The sequence below is a fragment of the Cololabis saira genome, chromosome 15 (assembly GCF_033807715.1).
Source record: "Cololabis saira isolate AMF1-May2022 chromosome 15, fColSai1.1, whole genome shotgun sequence".
NCBI classification, from domain to species: Eukaryota; Metazoa; Chordata; class Actinopteri; order Beloniformes; family Belonidae; genus Cololabis; species Cololabis saira.
In genome coordinates, this window is record NC_084601.1 from 4,915,638 (window position 1) to 4,934,017 (window position 18,380).

Genomic DNA, 18,380 nt, shown 5'->3' on the forward strand with positions numbered 1-18,380 from the left:
ATCAAACTAAGTTTTGCTTCCGCTCTATTTTTAGCGCATGTGTGTTTTGCAACGTGTGTGTGTGCAGCTCCGTCTCCGTAGACAGCGCCTTTTGGGTCGGTGCGCCGTATGTGTGTTTTAAAACCAAAAATGACACACAAAACAGGGTGCGCCTTTTCACACGGTGCGCCGTATGGTTGTGAAAATACGGTAATACAATTGCCTGTCCTTAAAAAATGAAAAATAATGGACAGAGGTTTATTTATTTATGGATTTATGTCTACACTGTCCTCGGTTTTAGATAGGACATTTCATTTACTTTTTGTATGAACAGTGGCAAAGTTGAAGTTTTCATTTAAGTGCCCATCTTTCTCGTGTTTATGATCATTTGCCACATAATTAAAGCAACCTCATATTAAATGTAAGAAAAAAATTACTAATTATCCGATTAGTCGACTAATCGTTTCAATAGTCGGTAACTAGTCGACTATTAAAATAGTCGTTAGTTGCAGCTCTATAATTTTTATGATTTACTTTGTCATTACACTTACCAGAGGGGTGCATGCCAGCTGCATAGTAGTCCATGGGCGGAGGACGACCTTGTATCATCCGAGGGTCCATGTAGGGCATCATCATCCAGCGAGGGTCAAAGTTCATTGGCAGAGGTGGAGGTCGGACCATGTTGGTGGGCTGGTACAGAGGCCCGCCCGGCTTCGGTCCAGGTCCGGGCTGCGGCGCGGGACCTGGTGCAGGACCTGGAGCAGCCTGGGGCTGTGGAGACAGCTGACTCTGTGACGCTTGGTTGTGGTGTTGTTGCCACTGCTGCTGCTGCTTCAGGAGCTGCTCCTGAGGAGAAATAAAGGTGAAATGAAAAAATGCAACATCCTTAAATTTCATAATATACAGGACTGTCTCGGAAAATTAGAATATTGTGATAAAGTTCTTTATTTTCTGTAATGCAATTAAAAAAACAAATGTCATACATTCTGGATTCATTACAAATCAACTGAAATATTGCAAGCATTTTATTATTTTAATATTGCTGATTATGGCTTACAGTTTAAGATTAAGATTCCCAGAATATTCAAATTTTTTGAGATAGGACATTTTTGTTTTTGTAATTGCATTACAGAAAATCACAATATTCTAATTTCCTGAGACAGTCCTGTAAATATAGGACCATTCCATGCAGGCTTGTTTAGCAGCATTTTAACATTTAATTCAACTAAACTTTGTTAATCCCTGAAGGGAAATTACATGATGCAGATTATTTGAAACAGATGGTTATGTTCACTGTAGAATGAAAAGAAAAACGTATTTGTAATGGAATATTGAAAAACTCCTAACCTGCTGCTGCCTTTGAAATCGAGGCGGAAGAGACTTCTGGTACTTTGAGTAACCCTGAACGGGGGGCCCGCTGGCTTGACGACCTGCTCCCCCACCAACAGTCTCAATCTTCACCTGGTCAACTCCTCTTTCACCTCCACCTCCTGCACGGATGTGAGAACTGGCCGCGCTTTCTTCCTTCGTCTCCCCTGGTACAGGTGTGTCCTGTGTGGGCGGTGGCTGTGGCACAGCTGGCTGGGGGCACTGCTGTGCATCTGAACAAAGACAAGTGAAACAGCTTCTTTAGTCATTACCTAAGATCTCATTTAAACAATTGGGCAATTGTGCACTCATTCATAGTCATGTGCACTTAACCCTTGTGCTGTATTCGGGTCAAGGAAAGATGAAGGGAAGAAGGAAGGAAGGAAGGAAGGAAGGAAGGAAGGAAGGAAGGAAGGAAGGAAGGAAGGAAGGAAGGAAGGAAGGAAGGAAGGAAGGAAGGAAGGAAGGAAGGAAGGAAGGAAGGAGAATTAGGTCATTTTTGACCCAAAGACAGTGCAAGGGTTAAAAAAGCAAAAAAAGAAAAAGAAAAGTGTAAGAAAAAGAAGGCCACCTGCGCTGGAGTCGTAGCTGCTGTTGCTGCTGGCTCGCTGTCGGTCGTTTCCTGCGGTACCGGGCCCTGGCTGAGGCGTAAGCACTGGCGGTTCTTCGGGGTCCACACAAGGGGAGGGGGGCTGGCTGATGTTCGGGGAGGAGGCTGAGACAGACGGACTGGGGCTGCCGACTGCAGGAGCTGTAGAATTCCCATCCAGGCTCGGGGTCTTACTGCCGCCCCCTCCTGTTGTGCTGCTGCTGTTTTGCTGCTGCTGCTTTTCATCCAACCTCTTCAGCTTCTCAGCACAGGCCGCCCGTCTCTCCTCCTCCATCCTACGTTCTTCCTCCTCACGACGGCGCCGAGCTCTTTCCACAGCTGCAGAGATCTCGGATGACGACTGCTTCCTGCGCTGACGCCAGGTCTCGTCCTCGTCCTCCTGGGCTCCGTGGACCTGCAGGCCTTGCTGGGCCGGAGGGGCAGGAGCCCCTGCTGCTTGTTGGTGCGGGGCAGGACCGGGCTTCCCCGGACCAGCAGGTGCACCCTGGTTATGTGATCGATCCTGAAGGGTTGAAAACATGACAATGACATATGCTCTATGGTGCAAATTTAAATCCTGTAGATAGTTACAGTCATCTTTTAGGAAATGCTCTATGAATGATTACATACACTTCAATAAAACTCAAGTGGGGGAGAAAAAAAAACACAAACTTAAAACTAAAGATGAATTAAGATCTGTTATTGGTGGATGTTTATGACATAGATGACTTGTCTATGAGGCCCTAACCCAGACATGGGCAAACTACGGCCCCCGGGCCACATACGGCCCGTTGCGCTTTTCAATCGGGCCTGGCGGACTTGTCCAAATTATGATAAAAACCTTGTTCATTTTCCACCTTTCCCTGCAATGCCCACATTTCCCCAATAGATGGCGCATGCGCACTCAAACACATTGACCGTTATTAGAGTGGCGCGTATTTCATTTAGTTTCATGTCGCCATTCGAACCCTTCTGTAAAAAAATCGCACAGGACAGAGACTCAGAGAGAGCGCAGTCAGGATAATCCATCCATGATTTTGCACAATTAAATATTATTGAGCTTGAGTATTTCGATGAGTAATAATATGTTTTGAATGTTGAAAGTGATTCCATTCATTTTTTAATAAATGTTGATTTCTTTAACTTTGTACCTTCGATTGAAACGTATTAAAAACTTAAGTAATCTCCAGGTTGGATAAATCCAAATGCGTACACTATGCTATTGTAATCTATTTGCATTTTCTTCCTTCCAGTATTGTGCAAAATAGTGTGTAAACGCCATATCTTGCATATTCCTTGAGACAAACTTATTAACTAATAAGGGCTATTTTGCACATTTGAAAGACAATCTTCAGTGCAACTCTGTTAATAAATCGGGTTGTACATTTATTTGCGTGTTCTTACTGTGCTATGAGGTTCGCTCACACTACATGCAATGCTTTATTATATCCAGCCCAAACACTCCATCCAAATGCTCCTGGCCCGGCCCCTCTTGTCAAATGTTAGAACGCATTGTGGCCCGTGAGTCAAAAAGTTTGCCCACCCCTGCCCTAACCTGTCGATAAAAGGAGTAGGGGCCTTGTCCGAGGAGCGGCCCCTGCTCCCACGGACCCCCCAATCCAGGCCTGCGCCCCTGAATACAGGCAGACCGGGTTAGCCACGGTCCACCATAAAAATCTACACTGACACAAGCATACAAACACTGACATAGCTCTGGCCACAGATACGTCTTTCCCTGACAGTGACAACAAAAACCCTGTGTTGTACATTTGGACACGACTTATTGCTTAAGTTTGTCACAAGGCCACTTTTAGTTGTTGCTGTTGGACACATTACCTGGTAATTGGGTGGTGCTCCCTGCCCTCCCCAGCCGCTGCCACCCTCCTCGGCCCGGCCACTGTCAGTATTATTGGGAGGAGTGCGACGGGTGTCTCCTCCATTGTCTGAGGCTCGAGAGTTCGAGGTCGCATTGGGAGCATCCTGACTTCTCTGTTGCTCACTGAAGACAAGATGACAAAAGTGCATATCGAAACTTAATACACTGTAGCTCTGAGTCTGGCTGAACTCTGCCAGAAAGCAAAATTGTGATAATAGTTGGGAATTTGTCACACACCGTGAGTCATTCTGGCTTTCAGTTCCCTCATCCTCCCCATCTTCATCGCCTTCATCGTCACTGAACTTCAGCTTGGCAGAGTAATCAATCTCCTCGTGAGGCCCTGTCCAAACAATAACAATACTTAAGACATCAAGAACAGTTTTGGATCCAACATAATTGTAACATTGGTTACAACTCATTACAGTGACAAATTCGATGTTCCCCTCTACTCTTACCCCTGTTTACTGAGTAACTAATCAACTTGAACCCCTGCTTGAATTCACAGTAAATCTGATATGTAAAACTACCACAATGTGGCGAAGCATCCACCTTACCTACAGCCATTACACCATCAGTTTCATCATTACTCAAAAGCAGAAATAATCTGCAATGTGCATTGACACTTGAATGTGAAATTTTAATGTGGTTTGACACATGAAAATAAACAAATGTGTCTCTTTAGAATGACCTTATCAAAGAATTAATTGAAAATGTTTCACAGGGGTTACGGTGGTGTGAGATTTACATGATAAAATAAACTAAAAATAAGTCACAAGTACTGTTAGTTATAGTGAACCCTAGAAAAAATGAAATGAACAATGTAGCTAGGTTGAACACATTTATTATACTTGAAACCAGAAACTGTTAAATGTAAGTGAGGGGAGGAAGTTGATGAGATTTCTGTCCATCTGTATAATATTCAAAGCATGCAAATTGCTAGAAAAATGATAACCTATCATTTTTATTACAACTGTTGGACAGTAGGAGGAAGGTGGACTACCTGGAAGGCTCATACACAGGGACAACATGCAAACCCCAAACAGAAAAGCCCAAACTGGGATTTGAACTGGGCTCTCTAAGCTGTGAGCCATTAGAGGTGAACAGCAAGCCACTGTAGTGCAACTGTGCATAAGACTTGATGGCAAATCAATTGTGGCAAATGCTTTGTCATGGCAGATATAACAACTAACTAACTAACTAACTAACTAACTACATACATAAAATGGCTTTTACTGACTTTATTTCTCCTCTCAATTGTATGCTTTTTTTCTCCACCTGATGCTAAATTTATAATTGGAACAGATTCCACAACATTGTCACAATATACATGTGCGCCTGTGAATGGGTGTATTTCTGTACCTGCCCAGCCCTCGTCTCCATCATGGTCCAGCTCATCCAGCTCCTTCAGGTCGTCCTGTTTAAGGATAGGGGGTCGTTTTACCACCTCTCCACCTGAGTCACGAGGGCCACCTTGTCCACGTGGGAACCTACAAGAGTGGACAAGGTAATGAGTGTGATGGAGATACTTTCAAAAAAAATTTTAAAATAAAAAAAAAAAAGGGGGAAAAAAAAATAAGTGATGACCATTCAAAGCCCATTGTGCATTATGAATTTTATTTTTAAATGACTTTTTATTTACAGGACTGTCTCAGAAAATTTGAATATTGTGATTTTCTGTAATGCAATTACAAAAACAAAAATGTCATACATTCTGGATTAATTACAAATCAGTTGAAATTTTGCAAGCCTTTTATTATTTTAATATTGCTGATCATGGCTTACAGCTTAAGAAAACTCAAATATCCTATCTCAAAAAATTCGAATATTCTGGGAATCTTAATCTTAAATTGTAAGCCATAATCATCAATATTAAAATAATAAAAGGCTTGCAATATTTCAGTTGATTTGTAATGAATCCAGAATGTATGACATTTTTGTTTTTTCCAATTGTATTACATAAAATAAAGAACTTTATCACAATATTCTAATTTTCTGAGACAGTCCTGTATATTTATCAGCCAAACTCTGTCCATCTAAAAAACAAAAAAAAAAAACTAACTTATTTTAGCATGTCACATACCTTTGTGGGGGCCCTTCCCCAGGTGGGGGGTACCTGTAGGGCCCTTGAGGTCCAAAAGGGGCCGGGAACGGCAGATAGGGAGAATACATCTAAAGCAAAAGGAACAGATGCAGCTTATAAAGATATATCTTTCTACATATTTAAAAAAACAAGAGATTAAAGAAAAATGAAACTTACAAAGGGAGGCATGATCCCTCGATAGGGAGGAAACCCAGGCCCCACAGGAGGCTGGGGCAGGGGCAGGGCGGGACTGCCTGCAGGAGGGTTTCTAGGTGGCCCGTGGCTCTGGGAGTTTCCAGGGGGGACACCAGCTGCCCCATCCATTACCAGAACTCCTGGGCCACCCTCTGCTGCCACCTCCCCAGGAAGGGTGGGTGCCAATCCTCGGCCCCCACCGTCCCGCCAACTTGTAACGTCTGTGGTCAGTGAACATGGGAATGAGAGGTCAGTAAGTACATGTGATGTAGGCATTTTAGAGAGACGCCATTGTTTTAATAAATGTCTAGGGAACTAAATAATTTGAACTGCTGCCTTGTCACATAAAGACTTCACACAGCTTGAAAAGAATTTAGATGAATAATTTGGTATTTTGAGAGACACACTCACTCTGGGGGCGGAGGCTTGGTCCGGGCCCATACCACTGATCTGCAGTGGCCTGTTCTTTGCCAGCTTTGTCCTGGTCGCCAGCCGCCTGCAGGGAGGGAAATTCCTCGCGAGAGAATCGCGACGGTGGGTTTGATACCTTTCCACCTAAAAAACAGAAAAAGGGGACAGAACAAGATTAAACGGCGACAAATAGTTTGAACTAACAAAAGTAAAAAAAAAAAAAGATGTTAAAAAGTTTTTAAAAAAAAGATGGTTCACTAGCACACCTTTTCTGGTTTTGTCCTCTCCTTAATGGTTTCTGGTTAAGCATCTATGATTGGTTTTCAAAGGTTTACTCAAAGGGCTTTCCCCTGGACCCTCAACTACCGTAGCTCTCTTTGGATGTTCAGAAGCCTTCTTGGATTACACTCTTGAGGAACAACAGGCGCTGATGCTCGGAATGATTGTGGCTAAGAGAATAATCTTATTGGACTGGAAAACACCTTCACCTCCTTGTTTCTAGAAATGGCTTAATGAAATGATCTCCATTATACATTTGGAAAAAACAAATTTCTTTGGATCCATTTCTGAACTGTATCAGAATGAACTAGCTCGACCACTAATATGATCTGATAGCAGCTCTTTTCTTTCTTTCTTTCTTTCTTTCTTTCTTTCTTTCTTTCTTTCTTTCTTTCTTTCTTTCTTTCTTTCTTTCTTTCTTTCTTTCTTTCTTTCTTTCTTTCTTTCTTTCTTTCTTTCTTTCTTTCTTTCTATTTGTTTGTGTTATTTGTTGTCTTGATGTGTTTTGTTACTGTGTTGGTTTTTTGTATATGGATGTACATGTATTCGTGTGGGTGGGGAGAGGTTGTGGGTGGGGGGTGGTAAGATGGAGAAAATAGCACTGGATATGATGCAAACTATCAGGAAGTGTACTGTAAAATATTTAAGTTTTGCATGTTCAATGAACTGAATTTGTATATTATTTTTTTGACATGTACATGCATCTTGTAAATTCTTACAGTGCTCGCAATAATAATAATAATAAAGAAAAAATAAATAAATAAAAAAAAAAAAATATATATATATATAAAAATATAAAAGATGTGAAAAAGGGGTTGCTCACCATCCCCTTGTACTCCATGTGTAACACTGGCCTGTGCCCAAGACCTTGCCCCTGCGGCCTGGGTTGAAGCTGGGGCTAGAGCCTGAAGAAGGTGCACACAAAAGACAAATACAATAAGATAATTGTTAACTGTGACAGCTATAATTTTTTTTCTGGTGGTTTATTTATCCAACAGCTAATTTTGTTTTACCGTATTTTCGCGACCATAAGGCGCAACTTTTTTTTTTTTTTTTTTTTTTTTAAATGTGCCGGGCGCCTTAAGAAACGGTGCGCCGTGTCTATTACCTGAATTACGGTAATGTAAGGCCGGCCATGAGAACGGTAAAGGGAGAAGGGGGCGGGTGAAGCTGAATGAGACCATCCACTGAGCTGTTTAATGCGAAACAGAAGATGAAAACTTTTAAGGATTTGCTTGATGTGTAAAGTGAAATAAAATACAATCAAACTAAGTTTTGCTCCCGCTCTATTTAAATAAGCACACTTGTTCTGCAGCGCGCGTGTGTTTTGCATGTCGGAACCGGTGACTTTCCCCGGTTAAAGCAGCGGCTGGAGCAGCGCGGTGATGGGCGCTGCTGCAACCCGACTTCCTGGTTCCCCAAGCGGTCCAATCGACCTGGTTCCCGGCCGCTTTGCGAGCAGAGATTTCTGGGGTCTGTCTCAGGTCTGATCAGCTTCACCCTCCGAAATTTGCAGCCAAATCTGTCGGTTACAAACCCGGTACCGGACCCCGACATGCGCGGGTGTGTATTCGCGGCGCGACACACAGATTCTCATTTATGTAGCGCTTGACTGGCGCAGCTGATGGACAGAAACCTATGGTGATTTTTAAAAGAAAAACTTTGCATAAGACGTTTCCAGCCGGAGTCATTATAAGGACGAATGGAAAGGGGGGGGCTGGATGAAGGGATGATGATGATCAGGTGGCTGAGACAGGTCTGGAAATTCGGACTGGAGCTCCTGTCGGATACAAACCCCGGTACCGGCTCCCCGACAGCGCGTGTGTGAGCGGGTCCAGCGCGGGGGAGCAGACGGGGAGCGGACCCGGGACCAGCGCGGAGCGGGACCCGGGACGCGGGACCCGGGACGCGGGACGCGGGACCCGGGACGCGGGACCCGGGACGCGGGACGCGGGACCCGGGACCGCCGCGGTCGGGATCCGCAGCACAACGCAGCACAACGGGGTATGAAACGTTTATTTTCTTACCTTTATTTATTCAGGGGTCTGTCCCAGGTCGGAACAACTTCACCCTGCGAGATTTTCAGGCAAATCTGTCGGTTTGATCTCTGGTAGCCTAACCAAGATGCAGAGGATGCGCTCAGGAGCCGCCAGGCTCCCGCCGCGGGTTTGCCGGGCCAGGGCGCACCATCCCCGGGGCAGATCCGGCCGAAATGCCGCTGGTCTTTCCCCGGGAGCCCCTACTCCCATACAGGTGGGTGGCTTCGGTCCCAGCCGGTCCGAACAGGTCACATTCCCGGTTAAAGCCGCTGTGACGCGCGCTGCTCCACCCCGCTGGGGAGAGACGGGCTCTGCGCGGTGGAGGATCCGCACAACGGGGTATGAAAAGTTTATTTACTGTTGTGCAGAAAGTGACTGACACCGAGGAAATTCGGACTGGCGCAGCTGAATTAGCGGAGCTCTTTAATGCAGAAACAGAGGTTTTGCTCCCGCTCTATTTTTTAAATAAGCGCTTGTGTGCTTGTGTGTGCGTTCTGCATGTGTGTGCGTTCTGCATGTGTGTGCGTTCTGCAGCGGGTGTGTGTGTTTTCCGGCCGGCGTGTTTTGCGGCACGCGTGTGTGCAGCTCTGCTCTGTAGACTGCGCCTTTTGGGTCGGTGCGCCATATGTATGTTTTAAATCTAAAAATGACACACAAAAATGAGGGTGCGCCTTTCCACACGGTGCGCCGAATGGTCGCGAAAATACGGTAATTATCTATATGGACAGTAGGCACCTCTGAAGCTGGCGGGGTTTTCGGGCGGGGTGGTGCAGGTATCTGTGAAGCCACAGACGGCTGCGGTTCCGGCTGCGGTGCTGACGATGCATCGGTACTGAGAAAAAGACATGGCATTAGTGATTATAATGAAAAACATGAAAAATTGTGAATAAAATTTCTGAGTTTAACTCTCTAATATTGAAATATTGCATTACCTCTTTGGGTCTGCTGGGTCCTGTTTGCTTGCCCATCCTGTGCCGTCTTTGGGAACAAGTGAGACGTTGGGATCGTTGCCTTTGTTCTCTGCCTTCAGACTGGGCAGGTTGGCAGGGGGTGGCATACGCCTTGCGGAGGCAACTTTACCAAGAGACTGTAGGCCATGGCGGGGGGGAACTGATGCGAGAAGAGAAAGAAGCTCATTAGCAGAAATGGATCACTGAAATTGGAAACCTACAAAATCTATTGGCTGTACAGAACAACCTGATGATAGGAATGTAGTTTGCTGGCTTAGGTGAATAAGCAATTAAGATACTAAAGACCACAAAGTTTGGTGATTGTGAATTTTATTTTAAGAAAAAAAAAACATTTAAATTGTATTTTATAAGGAAATGTATTTCTGCTAGGGTCTGTATCCCAGCTGAATCAAAGACAAAAAAAACCTGACTGAAATGTGAAGGTGTTCTAAATATCGATCCCTCATTTGCTCCTTAAGGTTTGGAGAAACCAGCAGTGCATGGACCTTTTGTGTCAATGTGTATTTTGCAATTTGGGGACAAAGACAGCTGCTTAGGTTTAATGGGGAACCTCTGAATAAAAAATAAAAAAAACTGTTGCCTTGACATAAAAGTAAATCAGCATCCACAAATAAGACTCTGATGCAGGGCACCTCTGTTTCCAGAGTTCAGGTGAGGTGTTAAGGCTAAGAAGCCATTCAGTTGCTAGGCTTTGTCAATTCTTTTTAACCACCTACACTAGGGAACTGTCTAAATGAATGTATCTTTGTTCAAGTTTACATAGACAGGTGTAAAAACCCATCAATAGTAACTGTCCCAGAAAAGAAAAACAAGCTTGCTGCCAGCTGGAAATTTGAGAAACTATATTTGGAAAGCAGCAAAGCATCATTTAGGAATTAAGTCATTCAAATTGCAGCAAATTATTGTAAGAATAAACGCGGCAAAGTAAGGATCTTTTTTTTATTCAAAATCAGAACACAATTAGTAAATTTAACTGAATTAGCTGAATCTGTTTCTTTGGGCAATAAGCTATATTTCCGAGTGACAAATCAGCATAATTTAACATAATTTATAAATGAATTATGAAAAATAAATGCCACTACATAGGGAGATATATGCCTCTGACATTACAACCGTGCATGTGCGTGCTAGTTCATGACACATCCAAATTACTTACCAACAGGCTTTTGTGTTTCAAGGCTCTTTCCTTTGTATGTATCAAACAAGTTGAGAGACGCATACTTGGTTTTGCCTTCCTTCCCCTTTGCAGTTTGCCCAGAGCGCTCTGACATTGCGCTGTCCGCTCATTGAGTATGGTGAACCCTGAGACTGGGAAAATAAAAGAGAGTTGACACCAGGTATGCTCACAAAGTAAAACCCTTACATTTTTAACTGCTTCCATTAAGAAAATGCAATGTTGGCTGATTTAAAAACAACAAAAAGACACCTTTGACAGGATCTGTCCACATGCATTTTTTCCACAGTTGGAATGCACCATGCATGTTATCAATTTGATACAATTAAACCTCAATTTGGTGACTAAGAATTATTGTAATAGTTCAAATACACGTTATTACATAACAGCCATATGTCAATTATTTGTACTGATGTAGCGCTGGGCAATAAATTGTTTTTTTATCAATTTATTCAAATTGATAGGTTATGACAATCTTTGAAAAATAGATTTTTGCTTTACTCTGCATAATCATTGTATAGCACTCCCACAAGTTTCTGTAGTTGTGCTTCCGGATCGACTGTTCTCTTCAGATAGAAACAAATCAATAACAAAGCCATGTGTGTTGTTAAACGTGATAAGTTTCCTCCTAAAGCTTGAGTTATGGTTCTGCGTCAAATCAACGCCGTGCACACGGCGTCACCGTAACGCTGTCGTGAACCCTTCGGACTTCTCCGTCACTCCATTTCTCCGCGGTGCAGTAACCCCCATGACCGCTATAAGGACAACTATTGTGCAAAAAACAAAAAAAAAAAAATCTCACATACACGAAGAAAAGAGCGCTGAAAGTTCACGACTGCTTCAAACCGGAAACCGGAAATGCGTTGCTACCAAGCGAACCAATCACAGCCCCCTCGGTCTGCGTTTGGTCTGCGTCGCCTCGATAAGTAGTTACAATTTTCGGGAGGTGCGCGTCACTGACGCCGTCACTGATGGCGTGTGGTCTGCGTCGACGCGTACCACACGCCGTAGGCACGGCGTCGTTTTGACGCAGAACTATAACTCAAGCTTTAGAAAGTTCCGAAACAGCACAGTAACCTGAAAGTGGTTTGTTTTTGCGACGTTGTGCAAACCACTGTCTGCTGTAAAGTTTGTCCATAGCTGCCTACAGCCCATGGTAGCTTAAGGCAGCAGCACAACTCATTCATTCATTCATTCCAGCATCTGAGATGAGTGGAAGAAATATGTGGCACCCACTGCTCGCTGGACAAGACAAGGGAATTCTTTAAAGACCTAGGCAACACTTGTGGCGTTATTTTCCTGTCGTATCCCTTATGATAAGAAGTGGTGGTGGGACGACATTACACATGCAATGGTGATTCACACCACTAAACATGTAGGGCCATTTACCGTGAAAAGGGCTGGATTCAACCACATGCTGAATACAATTAACTTCAGCTATCACACTGCTAATCATTATAATGCTATAGTGCCCAATTACATGCTTATTATTTATTTTTGAATAAATTAAGCCTCAGAGTTAATACTGACATTTACTCACATCTTTATTTATTCTTACGTTTAAAGTCAAATTTAGGACATTTTATAGTTTATTTTAAGAGAAAATAATTTAATTAAAAGGAGCTTGAGGCTCCTTTTAAGAAATGAGACTCTCTAGCGCCACCATTCACCACGACGGCCGTCGGGGGTACTGCAGCCAACAGTGAAGCCGGCACGGGAGAACGGGGAGAACGCACATGCAGTGTCATGTGACGTCACATCCACAGCCCAGCGCGGGAAATTCGGGACCGAATTGCAGCACATTTTGCAGCACACGGCCTGTTCAAGGCAAAGGAGAGATACACTAGAGGGCTCATTCTTTTGGGTTTGGAACGCTTCATCTGACATTATTACTAGAAAACTTAAAATGTATACGGATTTTTTTCATAAATCTTGCCACAATCCGGCCTCAAGCTCCTTTAAAAATCAGAAATCAGGTGTGGTATTTAAAATAAGACAAACACATCAGAGATTGAGAATCAAGAGATTTTTGGCCACAACTGATGGCAATCCATTTTTGGATAATTGCTAAAATGATTTCTATCCACTCACAAATGCATAAATGTTTACAATTAATTCTACCACTATATTTTAACAATATTTATTTGCAGATAATTTATCATCAACTAAAATTTTATGAGAACCATTACAGATGCATCCATGTAACTTTTTACCAATTAACCAATCCTGGTTCTGACAGCTTTTGGGCTGGTGGACAAGTATTCAATAACTGTCCCAATACATTACCGTTCCACAAATATCAATTGAGTCAGACTCTGCATCATGCCAGAGTAAACACAATCAAAGTCAGCAGATCTAATAAATCACTCATCTCTCGAAACACTGTACAAAAGAAAGGAAAGGAAAAATCATGGTTTCTATAGCAACACATTATAAATGATATTCTTCCATGTCTTGCCTTGAAACAGGGATGAGCTCCATGGCAACAGCCAGGCCTTTAGCTTCAACTTATTTTACAGCACATCAATAAAACACACAGAGCTGACATCTGTGAGATTTCAGCACGATTATGCTGCTACCATCAGGTGAAATTGTTGCCACAACCTCAAACAACTCATATTAACACAGCTACAAAGAACAGAATATTCCTTCAAGCTGCCTTTTTAATTTTATTCACTTGATGTCAATTAAGTCTTAAAACACTGTAAGTCTATACAAATGGCCTGTGAACTGATTCGCGAGGAGAGGAACCACTTTAACAACTAAAAAAGCCAAGAACAACCATCACAAACACTTTACCATTGTTCTGCGTTATAATTCATGAACTGCACATTCCCAGAAATGAGAACTCAAAGGATTAAAATAATGGAATATCTGATGGTAAATTCAAGAATCTTTACGATACCTAAATAACTGCCCTCCTGCATACCAGGAAGAGAAACAGCAGTTACATCAAGGGCTGCAAAATATATTGCAGCAACACTGATTAGGGCTATGGAAGACTAGAACTGAAATAATTAAAAATAAAAGCACAAATATATATATTTTCTTTTTTCCTTTTCCTTATAAGATTTCTTGATTTACATCAAGAAATGTATGCATTTTGTTTTTTGTTTTCCTTATACATGCGCATTGTTGTTTTTACATTTCCTTGTCTCCTCTTTTTACGTTACCTGATGCAGAAATGCATCAGGTAACGTAAAAAGTCCTCCACATTAAGCAAAGGCTGCCCTTCTTGGTCCAGCTCCTCTACTATTGGTCATTAAAACAGGATCGGGCCAATTTATTAAGTACAATCTTGACTTTAAGACTTAATTTATTCTAAAACAAATGAAATATTGTAAAAGACCACTATATTTCTAGTGATGAGAAACCACACTGTAACTTTAACATATGCAACACTGCAGGAAAATAATATTACGACGGTTGTCCGATTCCTTTAAGGGTCCAGCTGTCTTGTGCAGCTCAAATTCTGTGCCACACACTTCTCCAATTCACTTAAGATGTTGAAATAAAATAGCTTTAATGAATTAGTTGTGCAGCTACCTTTAGTTGCCACAGAATGTAGACAAACTTTACAGCAAACATGTGTTTACACAACGCAAACTTCTATTTACTTGCACACCTCCAATTCACATGCTGGAAAGAAAAAAATAAAAATCAACTGTGGTGCTACCCTTATTTTGCCATGGACTGCATAGACAGACGTAACAGTAACAGTGAATGACACTTCATTGGACATTGAAAATACAACCCACTCCCGAGTTTTGGGATTTCTTTCTTCTTTTTTGGAAAACTACTGACTTAATATATCACAAACGGCTCCTTTCTGAATTTATGTCCATCTCTTAAGAGAACTCGAGGGGTGGAGTTGTTATGGAATTATGAAAGTGATGGCAGTGAAATACCATAATCATGAAAACTTAAGAGAAAATCAGTTTCATTTTTAAACGTCACCATATACTATTGACTCAAATTAAGTGATAACATTGATTTATTGACCTACTCTATTGACACGATGATTTGGAAATGTATATTGTAAAATAGTCACATCTGAAGAAGTGCAATGTCAAGAAAAGCAAAATAACAGACATATATTGTGACTGCACTTTACACCTTTTCTCACATTTTTTTCTTTTTTGTATATTGCTAGTAACTCAAATGTAATCCTAGTAAAATGAGCAACATTCAAGGCAGAAGGACAGAAAGATCCACTTGTCATGCATTGACACAAAATCAACTGTAAGGAAATAGTCTGGCTACAAAATAAATCTTTAAAAAAAAGAGCTATTTTGGCTGCTGCACCCTAGAACCTTTTCCATTTCTTAGACCAATTTATTCTGCAGCACAAAGCTTGATTTGGAGAGTGCAAACGACCATGCACACCAAGGTAAAACTGTCATAACAAGTTAGATGACCAACTATAAACCGGATTGATAAAACTAGTATTATGTGAGTGCAATAATGCCCTGATGAATGGATTTTGAAGGGGGAAATTGGTTATTTTAATACACAATTTCTGTATGAAAAACCCAACATAGTCCATTCAGAGGAGTAGTTTCAAAGCCTACCTATGTTTTATTTTTAGTCCAGTCAAAACAACAGTATTGCACTTAAGATGAATGTAGGATGATTTTTGCTCCAAGTCTGCATAAACCAATTCATCACTCCGTTATTAATGAAGGATGAAATCTGTCCACAGTGATCTATTCAATGCAATCATGTGTTCCCCATTATTTTAAATAACGCTCTATATATATATATATATATATATATATATATATATATATATATATATATATAAAAAGAAAAAAAAAACATCCATATTTTTGCAATATCATGGGCAGCAATCAAAAAGATGAGATTAATGAGATTTAAGTAAAATTAAAACGCTAGTCTAAACAGCGTTGACTGTGCATTTCAATTCAATTCATATTTATTTCGAGCAATACAACATAACATAAGTGACCTGCGTGCAACAGAAAATTAAACAAATACCTTTATCAAGTTTATCAGGTGCAGGTTCAAAATACAAATTAATTCGTTAACACTCGAAAGGGAGTGGGAAGAAGAAAACTTATCCCACCCCTGTTTCTCATTAACAACTTGACAGATTTTTTGCATTTCACGACCACAATGCGTGCAAATCCAGGAACAATATATATTGTCACCACGGGTGACAGTTAACTTATATTTATAATAAATACCAGCAATGGTAAGGACAACAATACCAGAAGGTAATGGACATGGACATATAGTACACACAGGACTGTCTCAGAAAATTAGAATATTGTGATAAAGTCCTTTATTTTCTGTAATGCAAAAATGTCATACATTCTGGATTCATTACAAATCAACTGAAATATTGCAATCCTTTTATTATTTTAATATTGCTGATCATGGCTTACAGTTTAAGAAAACTCAAATATCCTATCTCAAAAAAATTGAATATTCTGGGAATCTTTAATCTTAAACTGTAAGCCATAATCAGCAATATTAAAATAATAAAAGGCTTGCAATATTTAAGTTGATTTGTAATGAATCCAGAATGTATGACATTTTTGTTTTTGAAATTGCATTAGAGAAAATAAAGAACTTTATCACAATATTCTAATTTTCTGAGACAGTCCTGTGTGTGTGTATATATATATATATATATATATATAAAGAAAAAAAACAGCCATATTTTTGCACTTTCATGGGCAGCAATCAAAAAGATAAGATTAATGAGATTTAAGTAAAATTAAAACGCCAGTCTAAACAGCGTTGACTGTGCATTGGCCGAGATAAAAATGTACAATGTTTGCAATGACACAAATCACTGCAAAAAATATCAGGAAATTACAGGTTTCACATGGTCATTCTGGAGCAGCAGCATTGCACCCTGCCTGACTCAATAGCCAGATGAGATTAAAAAATTAGGTCGTGGGATGGCTGGTCAACTGCATGTGTGGGGATTAACAGGAACGAAGCAACGGCCAGCACAAAAGATGCCTCGCAATTCTTAACAGTTACACATATTGGCCCCATATTAGTGACAGATACAACATCTGCAACCTTGGTCAGAATGTTTAAATGATCCCAAACTGCTAAAAGCAGACAGATGGAGGACTGGCTGCTGCACACGGGGCCTCTGCACTGGCGGCGGGGAGGGGAATAAAACCAGTTTCATAATACACCCAGAGCCATCACCAGCTTTACTTCGTGTATGAGTCGACTTGACTGCAATTGGACGTTTTTTTTCCCCCAACAGTGTCGTTTATCAGTAGATAATAGGAGGCTTGGGAGCGATGCGGAATATAAGCTTTTTATTAAGGCTGATTTATGGTTCTGCGTTAATTCGACGTGCGTAGGGTACGCGGCGAAGCGCAACGTACGGTGCACGTCGCCGCGTACCTTACGCACGAAGGCTCTGCGTCGGTGTGACGCGGAACCATAAATCAGCCTTTACGGAGAACAAAACAAAATGGCGGCGCAGCGGCCCACGGTCGTTCGCGGAGTCAGAATGGCCATTTCAACCAGAAACAAGCAGCGGGTCGAGCACAACATCAAACCACAGCTTCACAATCACCAATAAAACGCTTTTACCTGAGGGGAAGCGTGTCATAAAGCGACAGTCTCGGCTGCAGCTACGCGACTTAGCCTGGCAGCTATTGCTACAGGCTGATTTATGGTTCCGCGTCACACCGACGCAGGCCCCTACGGTGTACGGTGTGCGTCGCCGCGTACCTTTCGCCGTAGGCTACGTGCGGCGATTTAACGCGGAGGCATAAATCAGGCTTAACGTTTATCCGCTCACTGCACAGTCGCAATTAAAGGACAAATATTTGAACAACGGACTCGTTTAAAAAGATAAATTGGGAATAAAACAGCGTGTAATCAGTAATAACAATAAAAACCCACAACAGCGTTGGGTAGACCGGTCCACGCTAGGCTAAACCAGGCGCTAACCACAACAACCAGCACGGAGAATCAATAAAACAGTAAAATAACGGAATATAACGGAATAACGGCGGCTGGGACACGACCAGTACAGTACTGGCCAGCTGGTCCCGGTCAGATATTAGTGCTCGGTGCCGGGGAAAGCCGCGCTGCTCTGTCCGGCCACTGACCTGCTCTCGTCCCGACTCGTCTCGAGGTTCAGCTGTGGAGCTAATGCTAAGCTAAGCTAAGCTAGGCTAGGCTAGGCTAGGCTAAGCTGGAGCCGCTACTGAAGCTCGTCCTGCACACAAACCTCTGATTACCTCTAATACGGCCGGCACCGCATGCACATATGCATTTATATATTTATATTTTTTTTATAGAATGTGTTAAGCTTACTTGCACTCGTTTTCTTTTTCCCAAAAAATAAATGAAAAGGGGGAGAAAGGAAATAGTTGATGCAGGACTGGAACCGTCACCTAACGAGCCGTCAGCGGC

General features: G+C 41.9%; 1 protein-coding gene across 2 annotated transcripts in view; it reads right to left on the reverse strand.

Moving 5' to 3' along the window:
* prrc2a (proline-rich coiled-coil 2A) overlaps positions 1-18,380 on the reverse strand; it is a 29,301-nt gene extending 10,921 nt beyond the window's left edge. Inside the window, exons 1-14 of one of the 2 annotated variants that reach the window (XM_061742186.1) lie at positions 18,282-18,380; positions 10,944-11,095; positions 9,749-9,926; positions 9,552-9,648; positions 7,601-7,682; positions 6,499-6,642; positions 6,070-6,308; positions 5,893-5,981; positions 5,172-5,299; positions 4,050-4,152; positions 3,773-3,935; positions 1,919-2,459; positions 1,327-1,580; positions 531-825 (exon numbers count right to left, since the gene is read on the reverse strand). In XM_061742186.1, the coding sequence (XP_061598170.1) occupies positions 531-825; positions 1,327-1,580; positions 1,919-2,459; positions 3,773-3,935; positions 4,050-4,152; positions 5,172-5,299; positions 5,893-5,981; positions 6,070-6,308; positions 6,499-6,642; positions 7,601-7,682; positions 9,552-9,648; positions 9,749-9,926; positions 10,944-11,058 (2,428 nt within the window). In that variant the 5' untranslated portion in view covers positions 11,059-11,095; positions 18,282-18,380. Of the gene's footprint in view, positions 1-530; positions 826-1,326; positions 1,581-1,918; positions 2,460-3,772; positions 3,936-4,049; positions 4,153-5,171; positions 5,300-5,892; positions 5,982-6,069; positions 6,309-6,498; positions 6,643-7,600; positions 7,683-9,551; positions 9,649-9,748; positions 9,927-10,943; positions 11,096-18,073; positions 18,111-18,281 lie in introns of those variants that run through there. The other variant, XM_061742187.1, reaches the window with a different exon arrangement.